We start from the raw sequence: 16089 nt of genomic DNA, 5'->3' as shown, positions 1-16089 counted from the left end.
AAATCATTTATTATACACGGATAGTGTGATCAAATCGCTGCCAGAACTTGCAGAAAATTCAACCAAATACATCCTGAATTAACACCAATGAACGAGAGAAAGTTTGTAAGATTACCAAATAATATTGACACTGTTTCAAAGATTGACATTCTCAACACAAATCTAATAGAATAAGGTAGTTTACATAATTGTCTCATTTCAAAGAGAAAACTGTCATAGGGGTTATTTATGATCTAATAACAAAAACACAGTGTAAAAGACTTGATCATATCATATGATAAATATTTAAGTTCCACGCTGCATGAGTCTGTCTCATTTCTTGTATTTCTTAACACATCCGTTAAGGGTTCTAGTTAAATCATTTTGAAATAATTAAGTTGAGTTTAAATTCAATTCTAATTGATGAAGAATAGCTGATAGATTGAAACTGAACTGTAAATCTTACAATTCTTTGATCAGGTTCATAAAATTTTCGTGAAACTCAAAGATTGACGTTGGTGTCAACCTTCTCATTTATATAACTTCATTCTGTTCATAAAGCTATCTACTCCATGAATCTAATTGGTCTAGAACCAATGAATGACATCTGTGCCAACTTTTGGAAAATGAGTGTCAACCTTTGGTTTTTCTTAGGTCCTGACTCATTGTCAAGTTTTGAATTATGGCCACTATTTGTTTGAAGGTGGTTGACAATGTTTCATGGTGTATTTCATCAGTTCGGACTTCCATTGTCTAATATAATATAAATTGATTTGATAACCCTGAAAAAAATCAAAAAAGATTAACCGAAAATAACAATTGTATTAAACAAAAAACTGAAATCACAGAGAAATAACATACAACAACAACCAAACAAATAAAAATTGAAATATTAATGAAAGCTGACAAAATTGAAAAATTAAAAATATTATTCTTCGAGTTCTTGCTGTCTTCTACCTAAGGCCTGTTCCACAAGGAAGAGAAGCCGCCACAACCAGTACTTGTACTTCCCTACATCAGAGGATTATCGGAAAGGATAAGACGGATTGGGTCCAAGTATAACATCAGGACCAGCTTCAGATCTGGGAACACTATCCGTAGCAGCCTCACGAAAACCAGGCCACCAAACGCAGACTGCGATTCCAAGAATTGCATTTACCGGATACCCTGCGAGTGCGGAGAATCATACATCGGTGAAACTAAGAGGCCATTGAAAGTTCGCATTGCTGAGCACAAGAAACACACACAGCGAGGAGAAACCAGCAAATCCGGAATAGCAGAGAGTAGTTGTTTACAGCTGATTCTCGGCCTCCCCCCACCACTATGACGTATTAATTGCTTTTTTTATTGGTTGTTGTTTGGTGAAGTTTTTTTGTTGTGCAGTGAAGTCAAGGCGTTGTGACCTTGAAGTGTCTGGTGCATGGATCGTTCAGATTTTTTTTTCATATGAGATTTTGTGTGTTTATGTGTGTGTAGGAGAATGCACGGTACAGGGTTTCATCATGTGCTTGTTTGTCTATGTACAAACATACGTCTGCATACTTCGAAGATCCTCCAAGTAATAAATGCTCCATCGGTGTTAGGGCACCAAGTTAGTAGTGGAGTGACGTCACAGCAATAACCGTTCAACGGCTAGAGAGCGACATGTTCACTCCACGACGTGTGGCAGAGTAATGCGTATTCATCGGTCTGCCCTCACCTTTCCCGAAGCGATGAAGGTTCGCTCTAGCCCCGCTATCGATGGTGACACAACGGCAGCCGAGGACCGTTTGCCTAGCGTCTACCCTCTCCGAGACCGCAACGACCACTGCTTGCTCGTATATCGACATCTGTTATCGCATTCAGTTGGGAGGTAATCTTGGCGCATGTAGTTGAGAAGTGGGGTTGGCTATGACGTCTTGACGGGTCCTATCAGAGTGTATTTAAGAAGCGTACGAGTGTTGGCTATGTCAGTTTACATCAAGTGAGTTAGTGAGAACTATTATATAAAATGTATTCCTGTGACTGTGGTAAATCTTTCACTCGTAGTGATAATCTTCGTCGGCATCAGCTCCAGAGTTGCCAAGGAGGGCCTGCAGTGAAACGGGTGAGAGTGGATAATGCAACACCTATGTATACGTGCAATTGTTGTAATGTGACAATTCCTATGAGCCAAGTGAATTCTCACCGAAGAACCATGAGTCATAAAAATAATGCATGTGTTCAATTGTCTGACGGTGTTCAAATTATAACGAATGCATTCAATTGCCGCATTGCTACATACAGGGTGGAGAGTTCGATTGTAACCAGTGACTACATGTCATTTTTCAATAAGATTAGGCAGAAGGTCATTGAATTACTGGAATCAGCCATCAGGATCCATAAAAGCATCAAGGTGAATATGGAAGTTTTTGGGAATTATATTCTTCAGACTGATGATTCGAGGGACACGAAGTCATTTAATTCCCAAAATAAAATAGTGGACCAATCTTCAGATTTGAATGCTGTTTTTGATGGATTCCGTGATGTAATTGTGGCTCAAACGACTGAGTTCCAGGATCGTGACTCAGGTATTTATTTTTTAAAAATTTCAATAAGATTGAATAGTAATATTTTTTTTTTTTATAATTCAGGTTGGACTTGTGAAAAAATATTGTTTCTCGAGGTCAACATTAATAAATACAGTCCACTGGAAGGACGTTCATATGTGAAGCTGCCTCAATGTATTCAATGGAAGAAAGCTGTTGTGAATGTTCGTAATGAAGATCAATATTGTTTTGCTTGGGCTATAACATCAGCATTATATCCTGCAGATAGTCGAGTGTCCGAACTTACGTCATATCCACATTTTTCCACTGTTTTAGATGTCACAGGTATGGATTTTCCGGTTAAAGTTAATAATAAGAGTATCGAAATATTCGAAGATAGGAATGATATTTCAATTAATGTTTACGGTTTAGAGAGTACATTTGAGAAGGGTAAAATGAAGTATGAAGTGATTGGTCCATTGCGATACTCACAGAGAAGACTCCGGAGACATGTCAATTTGTTGTTTATAACTGATGACTCCGGTAATGGTCACTATTGTTGGATCAAAGATCTTTCAAGATTAGTTTCTAATCAACTATCAGCTCATAGACAGAAAAAATATTTTTGTGACGGATGTTTGATATATTTTTCTGATGAGAGATTGCTTTTACGTCATAATATGTATGATTGTAATCACATTAGTACCACAACACCAACTACTAATTTAAAGATCAATAAATATGGTAGAATGGTTGCGGAAAATAAACTAATGTTTGAAAACTTTGAGAGGCAAATGAGGGTGCCATTTGTAGTGTATGCTGATTTTGAATCAGTGCTTAAACCGATTCATGTGAATGAGCCAAATCCTGGAAGTTCATACACGATTAAAACATTCAAACATGCCCCATATTCATTTGCTTATTTGATAAAGTGTTCATATAATGATGATTTGACAAAATTTGTTACATATAGGGGTGTAGATGCAGCTCAGAAATTTGTGAGTAGCATTGAAGATGATTTGAAAGAGATACATGAAAATCATCTCAGAAACCCTAAACCAATGGATACACAAACTGTCGAAGAAGAAGAACAGTTTGTTGCAGCCAGAACTTGTGGTATATGTAATAAAGCATTTACTGATGGTGACGTCAAAGTAAGAGATCATTGTCATGTCACAGGAAAGAAAAGATCACATGCCGCTCACTCGAAATGTAATTTAAATTTCAAAATACCAAACTTCATACCTATCATTTTTCATAATTTAAGTGGTTATGATTGTCATTTATTCATAAAAGAATTGTATAGGAATAAAGAGAAAGTTGATGTTATCCCGCAAACTAAAGAGAAATATATATCTTTCACGAAGCATCTCTTTACACACAGCTATACCGATAAAGATGGTGTGGTTAGGAAGAATTATCTCAAAATGAGATTTATCGATAGTTATAAATTTATGACTAATTCGTTGGAGAAGTTGGGTGCAAACTTGACCTCCGATCAATGTTTGGAGATGCACAAACATTTCCCACAAATTGAGAAATTCAATTTGATGAGACAGAAAGGTGTATTTCCATATAGTTTTGTTGATGACATTGACAAATTGAATTATCCATTACTTCCGACAAAAAATCAGTTTTATGACACACTCAATTGTGAACATATATCGGAAACTGATTATGATAGGGCTAGAAAAGTTTGGAATTTATTCGAGTGTCAGAATTTGGGGAATACTCTGATTTGTATTTGAAGTCGGATGTATTGCTACTATGTGATATTTTTGAAAACTTCCGCACCACAAGTTTAGAGATATATAACTTAGATCCGGCACAATATTACACTGCACCTGGATTATCATGGGATGCCATGTTGAAGTTCACTAATGTTGAATTGGAATTACTAACTGACATTGATATGATTCACTTTTTTCAAAAAGGTATACGAGGTGGAATTAGTCAATGTAGCGAGAGGAAACATATAGCAAATAATAGATTTTTACCCAATTATAATCCCAACGAACCTTCCACATTCATTACATATTTAGATGCAACAAATCTATACGGTCACAGTATGTCACAACCTCTACCAACAAGTGAATTTACATGGTTGACACCAAATGAAATTCTTAATCTCGATGTGATGGATGTGAGTACTGATAGTCCGTATGGGTATGTATTTGAAGTGGACATTCATTATCCACAAGAGTTGCATGATAAACATTCTGACCTTCCATTTTTAGTCGAAAAAATAATACCACCTCGTACACAATCGAAAATTCCCAAATTAATTCCAAATTTGAATGATAAAGGAAAATATATTGTTCATTATAGGAATCTACAGCAAGCTGTCAAAAATGGATTGATTGTAATGAATACACATAGAGTATTGAAATTCAAACAATCATGCTGGATGAAACCCTATATAGATCTTAATACTGAAATGCGTAATAGGTCTAACAACAAATCTGTTAAAGATTTCTATAAACTAATGAATAATGCGGTGTATGGAAAGACAATGGAGAATGTAGATAATCGAATTGATGTTAGACTCGTTACACATTGGGAAAATATAAAGAAAAATATAGGTGCCAGCACTCTCATAGCCAAACCAAATTTCAAAAATTGTTCAATTTTCACTGATAATTTCGTTGCCATTCAATTGGGTAGAGTGAAGGTTCATTACGATAAACCATTATATTTGGGATTTTCCATATTAGAATTATCTAAAACAGTCATGTATGACTTTTTCTATGGATGCATCAAACAACACTTTGATGAAAATGTCTCTTTACTTTACACAGATACCGACTCGCTCATTCTTAAAGTAAACACAGAAAATTTTTATGAATTCATAAAAACTAACATAAGTAGATTTGATACATCCAATTACAGTATAGTTAACCAATTCAATATTCCAGTAACAAGTTCAGTCTTGGGTAACTTCAAAGATGAATTTCCAAATGATCCAATCATGAGTTTTTATGGTACAGGTGCTAAAGCATATTATGTGAAATCTGTTGATGGTGAATTTAAGAAAGCAAAAGGGGTTAAACGATCTGTAATAAAGAATGAATTGACATGCGAAGATTATCAAAAAATCGTCGAACAAGGTGGTATGATATTCAGAAAGATGAATTCATTTAGAAGCGTGTTACATGATATGTATACTGAATTAAAAAATAAAGTTGCATTATCATATCACGATGATAAACGATTTATCATTCCGAATACTACCCACACTCTTCCTTGGGGTCATAATGATATTGAATTTTATGAAAACGATCCAAATGAGAACATTCGTTGGATAAGTAATATTATTCAACAATCACAATCTCAGGAGACTCCATTGGATCAATTGATTAATTTATTATCTGCCGAGATCAATGATTGAAATATCATTCAATATCTTCAAAACCGGAAAATTCAATATTGATATTTATGTAGCCATTTATAATTAATAATATATGATAGAAGTAATGTGATATTAATGTATTATGTATGTATGTATATGTATTACTGTAATGAATATAAAATGATTAAAATTTTATTTGTATTATTTCTATTTCCCTAATCAATTACTGCAATATATAGTATAATGTAAATGACAGAAATATCAGTTTGAAGAGAATCATCGTAGAGTGCACAATGTCTAAAACAATCGATAAGTTTGGTAGAAAAAGAAAATGGGGTGGTAATGTCATTCGAGGTCCTCCTGGGAATGGTTTTAAATTAACAAAAGATGGTCATTATGACATGCAAAGGAAAATATTGAAAAATACAAGTGAACCAATTGACAAGAGTGATTGTGTAACTGTATCATATCTTGAGGGGGAAATTAATGGAGCAAAGGAAGTTATACTTCTAGCCCTACAAGCTGCAATACAATCCACAATAGGCAATATTGCTCGGGACGCCCGGCAAGCATTTGACGATAAAATTGCAGAGGCTCGGATAACTTTCACTCGTAAATTTGACAAACTTACAAGTGATGTAGACATAAAAATGTCTGACATAACAGCGTCTACAAATAAAAAATTTGATGCTATGTCAAACATAACAGGGACTACAATGAAAAAGTATGATGTACTGGAACAGAGAGTTGAAGTATTGGAGAAAAACCATAAAGAAGTTTTGGAGAGAAACTATAAAGTCAGGCCATCATCATCAGGTGGACTGGGATATCCAGGACTGAACATTAATCCAAATCATAGAATAATACAACCAAAACCAAAACCAACTGATGATGTATTAATGGAACCAACATGGTGAATGTATTCCCTCGTTAGGTTAGGTTAATAGCTACGTTAGGTTAGCTGCATACTTACGTTAGGTTAGGTGTTAGGTTAGTATTCCCTCGTTAGGTTAGGTTAATAGTTACTGTAGGTTAGGTTAGGTTAGGTTAGGTTAGGTTAGGTTAGGTTAGGTGTTCGGTTGCATAGCGGTAGGTTAGCGTACTAGGTTAGGTTACGTTAATACATACGATAGGTTAGGTGTTCGGTTGCATAGCGGTAGGTTAGCGTACTAGGTTAGGTTACGTTAATACGTTAATACGTTAGGTTAGGTGTTCGGTTGCATATTATGTTACGAACGCGCGCGCGAAGAGGGCGTAGATGTCTCTCCAGATGTCCCGCCTACCTGGGGCCGGAGGCCCCACCCACCTGGGCGGAGCCCAGGCAGTGGGCGGGGCCCGTTAGGGCCACGCCCGCCCCCCCCCCGTCGCCGCCAACTTTTCGGATACCCCGCCCCTTTCCGAAGCCCCGCCCCCTTTCCGAAGCCCCGCCCCTCCCCTCCCCGAAGCCCCGCCCCCCGACTCCCAACATTTGCGCATGTACACCCCTACCCTCATCGCGCATGTGCGCTCCCACCATTTTCCCACCGCTCACGCATCGAAGTCGATACCCTCCGGAGAGCACTCCACAACATTCAGTTCGAGAAGTCATCTCATCGAGAGCAGTCCACTCCACAACAAGGCAGTACGTTCCAACGACCAACTTGATATTTGAGTAAGTAAATTAGGAATGTTATTTTTTATATCAACTAACTTTGTATTATTTCTTCTTTTTCAGAATGGCAACCAATACACAGGAGGTGAATAATGCTGTGGCGTCTATTCTGCCGGTGTCCGCTGACCAGGAGGAGGCAGCATCTTCGAGAGCGGTGACGGTTGACCAGCCAACCACTTCGCGTTCGCGAGTTAGGTGCAGATCTTCTAGCCCTGACTTATTCGAGGAGGAGGAGGAAGTCAGGGCTGTGAAGAAGGTTTGCCAACGACCTGCAGCAAAGGTTGGTCCTATTTCAAAGTACCGAGCTACTTGCAATAGGACTAATCCTTATGCAGGTAGTTTTTCGACCTCTCGTAAGAGGGCCTCCACACCAGCAGCAGCACCAGCAGCAGTGGAAATTCCGAGGAGTCCTTCTCCGGAGTTGGTGATATTGTCGCCGTTGGTGACGCGACTACCACCGCTGCCAGCGACACCGGCGGATCCTGAGGTGTTGGTGCCACAGCCTATCGGAGAGGTTAGTGAAAAGATGAGTGTTTTTCTGCAGAGATGCAAGAAAGCAGAACGAGCTGCCCGATCTAGCGAGGCCGCGTTGGTTACCATGAAGCGACAAATGGCTGAAATGGATAACCGACGGAGGGAAATCCAAAAGGAAATGGCCGAAATAGATCGGAATTATGCATCTCTGCAGGAAAGGTGTAAAGCAGAGACCTCTTCGATAAAGCTGTACAAAAAAATAGTGACAGTTATGGACACTCTTTTTGTAGATGAAGTGTAAATGTAAGATTAGTTTTAGGTTAGTTAGGAGTATTTAATTATGGTAGTTTTAAGTTTATATTTGTTAAGTTTATATTGAATAAAGGAAAAGGAAGTGAAATAAAGGGTGTACACTGTTTTTTGGTTTGGTACACATTGAACAATGCGATGGTTGGAGCATTTTTCTTCACTTCCTCTTATTATTATTATTATTTTTTTTATTTCAATTCCAAGTTCTTCTAGACAAATACCTCACATCAATTTTTGTGTCCTCTAATCACTTGTAAATAATTTCATGTGAAGAAAATTTAAAAAATAAAAAATAGACATGTTTCATAGTGAAATCGACAAGTATATTTCATTTGTATTTTATCCATTCAAGTATCTCTTTCATTGAATATGTCTTATGTCACTTTGCAATTTACCCCTACTCATTGAATATGTCTTATGTCACACTACAATTTACCCCTACTCAATGTTCCACTCCTCTCCCACTCCCTCTCGAAAGTATAAAAGTAGAAATCATCTGATGAAACATTCAGTTGATCAGCTAGCATCGAGATGGAACCCGATTCAACCTCCGAACCCTATAGCTGCCCGGATCAGGGGTACAACTTCAATTACTGGGATAACAGCCAGGTACAGGTAGTCTCTTCCACCACGGAACCCCACAGTCCGCCATACGAATACCGGGATCACGACATCAGGATGCAAGTTCAACATGTCACTGGCAGTGACGAAGGACACTTGGATGACTCGGAATATCCAGATCCTGACGGATGGTGGGACCCTGCTTATGATGACATTGTCCCAATGAGTAGCGACGACGATGATGATGACGACGACGACTCTGGTGATGATGCTGATGACGAGCTTGACGTTAGACGTCCTCCACCATCCCCTATCCTCATCGAGGATAGTCCTCCGCCATCCCCAATCCTAATTGATGATGATGTCCTCAATTCCGATGATGACATATAATCATCTACTCGTCCATCATTTCCTTTCCTTTCCTTCCACGGAGTACACACTTTTTGGTTGGTGTACACGAGGCACTGCGAGGCTGGGGCAGTGTCTTCCTCCCTTCCTCTCCCTCTTATTAGTTTTTTTCCATAATAATCACTAGAATTTCTCCTAATAATCGCTCAGAGTTTCATTCTTGATGTTTTCGAATCTCAAACACTGTTCTACATTTCACCCCCTCCATTTCATTTCTTCCAATATAAATATAGCAACAATCCCAGTTCTATATCATTCTTCCACAATGTCGAGTACAGGACCCATCCAAGTACATGAAATAGATTCAACGTCTGATCATTTGAGTACAACCTTCGCTCAATTTCTGCAGCGAATCTATGATCTTCCTGATGATTTCGCAGAACGAGTGGAACAAGGTATTCAGGACGACATAGATGCTGTTGACGATAATAATGCGGATGATGTGATTAGTATATCATCTGATTCAGCTGATTATGACGACGACGACATCATGAGTATATCATCTGATTCAGATGACTACTATGAGGATGATATCATTAGTATATCATCTGATTCAGATGACGATACCATAATTATTGTTTCTGATGATGAGGAGCGTTAGTCCATATCATTGCATGGATTAATAAAAAAATAACAGCCCTTTTCAGGGCTACAATTAAAGACTGAAACAATAAAAAAAATAGCTCTTTTCAGAGCTACCATTATACTTTCAAACAGAAACAGATTCATACCATTGTTAACATTATGTTAACATTATAATCTCAAACGAAATATATGTATGTGAAAGTATTCATCATTATATGCATATGAATGATTGACAAATGCCAACTTCAACTTTCATTTAAAGTAGTACTCATCATATGCATAGATATTCAATGACTATCAAATTCCAAATTTCGACTTTTCAGTCAAAGTAGTAATTTATTTGTCATATAATGTATAGATATTCAAAGACTAACAAATTTCCAACTTAGACTTTTATTAGTCAAAGTATTCATTTGTCACATAATCTATGAATACTAATACAACTAACTACTGTTTGTGTGAATAATGTAGCCCTGAAAAGGGCTGTTGTTTTTTTTTTGACCAGTAGGTCCACGGTTATTGTGCCACAGGTTGGACATTATTACATATAATACATGTAGATACTCGGGTGAAGTTTGTTAGTGGCCTCTCGCAAGCTTCACACCAATTCTGTCCCATTTCCATAATTGAGACAGTGTTGTGGGTGTTGACATGGGCATACCACCCTCCATTATTGTTTCTATGCGAATAAAACCGAAAGCAGCACCAACATAGTTTTTTGTTCTCTCCATCTATTGTGCTGATCAATACCTATGCATCCAATGCACAATACAAATCCAAGGGATCTTCCAGTGTCTCACTGACATTGAGTGTTCGCATACCGATCCTCATAGCACCATCACCTTCAGTTGTGTCAGCTTCTATCCCTTCATCATCTCCTTCTTCATCCATGACCCTCTCAAACTCCATCACGTCATCATCTTCGTCGCTTTGGTTGGCCTCGTTTTCAACTTCGTCTATCTCATCTTCATCGACTCCAACATCTTCTGCTTCAACTATCACTTCCTCTAGCGGAACATTGACATCCTCATCATCTGATTCGTCTATCCAATTGTTTTCATCAACAGCAGCTATTCTATTTAATGCAGCATTTATTTTTGCAGAATTCATCTTGTTGTTGTTTGCTCACAGTTGTAGAGAGTGAATGAATGAACTCTAGGTTTGCAAGTCAACTTATATAGGAGGTGATGCGACTCCCACTTGACTCGTTTAGAGTGGAATAGTAGGAGAAGTTATCCCACTATACTTCCACATGATGTTGATTCGTATAAATAGAGATCGTAGGTATAGGAGAGAGCATTCAGAGTTTCTGTGAGTCATCTCTTAATATTTCTAATCGAATTAGTAAAATGCCGTTTCCAAAAGAGTGGAATGAAAAACCAAAAGTGTGTGTCTACCCAATGATGATTTCAGGGGCTATTGTGTGCTACTTTTGTCAAATAAGTAGACCTAAGGATTCAATCAATCCATGTACTGGTATGTGTAGTGATTGCGTGTTGCGGATTCAACTATCGCCTCCTTCTCATCCACCGAAGCGAACAAAATCGGATTATCGTCAACAACAGTTACAGTGTCTGAAGTGTTCCGAACCTATAATATTTAACAATATAGGTATCTGTAGAAATATTTGTGGTACCTGTGCTGCCGTTCCAACTCCACTGCAACGTTGTTTGCGTTGTGATACATATTCCATGAATTGTTGGAATCATGTATGCAATGCATGTAGAAGTACTTGGGATCTGTGTGAGAAGGTTGGTCAACTCTACCCCAATAGGAGAATCCATTTTTTTCAATGTTGGTGTTTGACGCACGAGCAACAACTATTGAGGAATAGAGTCAAAGAACGTTCCACATCCACAGAGACATATTAACATTTTTCATTTTTTATTATCGTTATTGTCCTCTATTATTAATAAATATATATATTTTGAATTTATTTGTATTATTTTCTAACATTTAAAAATACATGCATGCAACACAAAGTTTTCCTCTTAAATGACAAAGATTGTTACATGCGTGAATAGTTTAGTGAGAGAGCGCATGTGCCAGTTGATGAAAGAGCGCATGCGCTAGTTTATTTTCTTCTATAAATGGTGAGGTCTCAGTAACATCATCACCTTTCCTATCCACATTCTATTGCTATCACATATCATTCCTCAGACCTTAATAATCATGAGCTCTATGCCGCTATTGATTGCTGAAGATGGTTCACCACTTGTTGATATCGATCAGACTGATTTTGAAAATATTCCAGTATTACATTTATCGAGTCAAGATTCGATAAATGATTTTGATATTAACGACTTCGTTAACTTTGCAGATGTGCCAGAACCAAATGAGCAAATTATTATTGAAAATCCGATCGTTTCGCAATTATCATCACTCAAACACTCTTCATCTACCCTTCCTCTTGGTGTTGATAAGAAATCTAGAACAATCAAGAGGAAGGTTACTAAGGCATCTTCATCGATTGTCACTGACTTTAAAGAAAAGAAAGAATCCAAAAGTGTTGTGCGACAGAAAAAACCCGCAACGAAAAGTGACAGATCGAAGAGGAAGCCAAAAGGTACTCCTAAAGAAATGAAGAGTGATTTGAAAGCTGAACCGCTATCTTCTTTCAGCCCCCTCCATCGGTTTGGGGAAATGAAAAGGAAAGCAAAATGCCGTCTTGTAAAGGCACAGATGACTATTGCTGAACTTGAAAAGAGTGAGCGAGCTATTAATGCTAATAATGAAACTCTTGAAGCATTAGATGCCAAGATTGCATTAGCGAAGGTTGAATTGGCTAGAATGTCTAAAGATGCTGATGAACTCCGTTCAAAAATTGGTAAAGATAAGCAATTCCATCAACGTTCGAGAATGCAAGCTCAGGCTGAGCTTGAGGAGTCGACTAAGCTTTATGAGACAGCATTATCAGTGAGAGATAATTGGCAAAAAGAGTTGGATACTGCATTTCAAAGTGACGGCGATTAGTTTTGGGAATGATAATGTGTTTTCAATATCGTGAGTTGAAAAATATAAGCGGGAATGGAGTATACAATTAATTTGGTTTGGTATACACAGAACATTGCGAATGGCTGGGGCAATGTTTACCGCTGCAATATTTTTCAGTTCACATACTTATAATTGAAATGAAAACAATAATGAACTTTAATATTACTTTATTCATAAAAGTCACTATTATATACATTTAAACCATATTTGATTCATCAATCCAAGAATTTTGTTCGCTAGGAAGGCCTAACCACTTTACATATACTTTATTTTTTCTTCTCTTCAACACCTTCTCAATCAGATATACGTCAGGATTCTCGGTTCGTAATAACTCTTCTTCGTAAAAACATCCTCTAATCGGCTGTTCATTCATATCTTCAAGATTATAAGTCGTTGGGATGGTTTTATTAATTTTAACAATCTTGAATAGCTCCGTGGTAAAATTCGCAGTGTAAGACTTTTCAAAAATATGTTTGTATTTACTTATACGTACAATATCATTTAATTGGAATTTGGGTTTACTTTGTCTTCCTCCAATTCCATTGATACCCTTGAATTTTAATTTTGTTGTTGAATCAACATTGATGGGTGCCATACCTATTGTACGATGAACTTTATTATTATATCTACTAGTTATAATTGGAAGAATATCAAGCCATTTGTGGTGACCTCTCATCGAAAATTCCTTGTAGAGCCATGCCTTTATTGTACGAATCACTCTTTCTGCTATAGCTGCCTTCTTTGTGCTAAATGTTGAATAATGATTGATATTATATTCTCGCATGAGAGATGAGAAGCTTTTATTGAAAAATTCTTTCCCTTGATCGCTTTGTATGTGTTTGGGGGAGTATTTGGCTTCTTTCAGTACATGTTTCATTGCATTAGTTACTGTACTACCTGTTTTATCTTTAACTGCTACAGTCCACAGATATTTGGAGTAACAATCTATCACTACAAGTATATATCGGTATCCTTCATTACTTTTTGCATAAGGTTGCAGTTCAGCTAAATCTATTTGCCATAGATCTGCAAAACCTTTGATGGTGGTTATTCTTCTACGAAAATTACGTCTTGCAGGTTTATGTAATTCATTAACAACTTGTCGTTTGACATCACTTATTTCATTAGTCATTCTATTTCAATATGATTAAAGAGAAAAGGTGATAATGTTACTGCATTGAATGATGATGTGACAGTGATCATTACATGTGAATATGTTAATATATTATACCTTCTTCACGTAATTCTTCAATTATTGAAATCATTTCATTATCATGTCCGGTATGTCCGGCTGACTTTGAAGCTACCAATAGTCGTAGGCGAGCAACTAACTCTTTCGGTGAATTCCAGTACACATAATTCACAGGTTTAGAATTATATATTTTCTCCATTTTCACTCGTTTGAGTGCTCCACCAATTTTACTTCTACTTCTTATTGGATATTGTCGTGAGTCTAATAGAGGTTTGATAACTTCACGGAATTTTTTAGAATTTGTATTTTTAAAACCATTCTTCAGATGATATTGTTTATATGGAGCATTCGTTATTTTCAATATTTTGGAATATACTTGACGAGTTTCTTCATTATCAACATCTTGTGGATTCTTCAAAAAAATCATATCATACAATTCTGGACTACCTGCGCATTCATATTTTTTCACTTTATTAGCATCCCAAAATGAAATGTTTCCATCTTTGAAATTTACCACTAGACTTCCCATTTTCAGCTTTTGTGTAATTGGATCCATACGTACGCCAAATGTTCCATCATATGCTGGATTTCTAGATTTTATATTATTCAAATGTTTCATCAAAACATCTTCACCACTTTCATTCATAACAGGTGAGATGTCAGGATCCGAGGAATCGATGTGGGACGATGATGGTGTTTCGAATAGAGTTGTTCTCATATCGTCTTGAAGTGTGCTCGTGTCACTATTCACAGATGATACACTACCAAAAGATTGTTTTCTTCCTATTGGAGTACTCATGGGATAATTTGAAGTAGATTGAACAGTTCCATGATTTGGTGATAACACTGGTGATTTAGAAGTAGCGTTTGATGATAAAACATTCAATGGTTTCATTATGGGCTCATACAATCTTTCAAGTGTCGTACGATTTTCAATATTATCATTCTTGATAGAGTTGAATTTCTGCCTGACAGCTTCTGTTGTCTCTACTAGTTGACGTTTCAAATTTATTTCATTGTTTTTATTTTCAGGATCTTTTTTTGTATTCATAATGCCCTTTTTTTTGAATTAAAGCTTAATTCGTTGGTGAAGTGACCACTACAATATTCAGTGATCGAATAAGTTCCAAAAACAAGATCATGGGTATATAAAACTATCGAATCCTTTGCGATATCTACCTTCATCTATTTTTCTATCCTTATCAATGACTAGAAATCCATATTGGTCCTCCCAGCATTTAACACACATCAATTGGAATTGTTTGAATGTTACATCGGGTGAAACATGATCTGAATAAATGTGATGTAAATTCGTCTCATCTTGTTTGAACATTATAATGAAATTGGTATTGTCACGCACTAACTGTTTGGGTACCCGTGAATATGTCTGTGCTAGATAAAAACAATCAACATCCTTATGACGTCCCATACAGAAATATGATCTAATAATATCTTGCTTTTCACATATCACATCATCGAAAATGAAAACAGAATTAGGCTTAGCGTCGGAGGGTTCCACTATTTCTGCATTATTGCTGAATGTATAAAAACCTAATCCTTTTATAGGTTCCAAAACACTTCGCAAGTACTGATATTTAGGTTGATTGAGTGATTTCGAATAGAGATACACATTTCTAAATCTCAGTCCTTGTGGATGTGTTAATAGTGATATCATTGCATTCGTCTTTCCACAATTTGAAGGTCCTATAATGAGTCCTCGAACTGATGATGGAAGTAGTGGACCATGTCTGAATACCCTTTGTCCATTCAATCCACAACCAAATTTCTCATCTAGATTATCTACAGCAAACTTTTCTTTCTGTTTTACAATGCGCATCGTGCCGTGGTTGGAGACTATATAAATGTTATTAGCTTATTCATTTCAATGTGTACCATCAAACGATACGGACGTATTGAAAGTGATCGTAAAATTAAAAGAGGTTGTGGTTTTGTTAATGATTTAATAAACAAACTTCCTTTCGAATTACATCTACCGGAGGTTATCAATACTGTGGACCGGGTACAAAATTGAAACAACGTTTAGCTCGTAACGACCCTGGAATCAATAAATTAGATATTG

At 36.8% G+C, this 16089-nt stretch overlaps 2 protein-coding genes across 7 annotated transcripts in view; one reads left to right on the top strand and one right to left on the bottom strand.

The window, feature by feature from the left end:
• The window catches only part of LOC111512666 (Protein phosphatase Slingshot), a 389035-nt gene that overhangs the window by 332048 nt on the left and 40898 nt on the right, over nt 1–16089 (bottom strand). The window lies entirely within an intron of this gene.
• Nucleotides 7217–8261, top strand: LOC141482268 (uncharacterized). Its single transcript, XM_074175273.1, has 2 exons — nt 7217–7486; nt 7550–8261. The coding sequence occupies exons 1-2, from the start codon at nt 7335–7337 to the stop codon at nt 8259–8261; spliced, it is 864 nt and encodes a 287-aa protein (XP_074031374.1). The 5' UTR covers nt 7217–7334.

This window comes from Leptinotarsa decemlineata, unplaced genomic scaffold (assembly GCF_025532065.1).
Source record: "Leptinotarsa decemlineata unplaced genomic scaffold, Ldec_3_MD MMD2_tig00001019_RagTag_RagTag, whole genome shotgun sequence".
In the NCBI taxonomy this organism is placed as follows: Eukaryota; Metazoa; Arthropoda; class Insecta; order Coleoptera; family Chrysomelidae; genus Leptinotarsa; species Leptinotarsa decemlineata.
Note: the sequence above shows the minus strand (reverse complement) of the source record. Positions and strands in the feature narration are given on the sequence as shown.

Excerpts from the sequence above, each read along its gene's own strand:
- LOC141482268 (XM_074175273.1), top strand. The coding sequence starts at position 7,335 with ATGTGCGCTCCCACCATTTTCCCACCGCTCACGCATCGAAGTCGATAC. Across the intron at positions 7,487-7,549 it reads ACGACCAACTTGATATTTGA|AATGGCAACCAATACACAGG; the intron begins GTAAGTAAATTA and ends CTTCTTTTTCAG.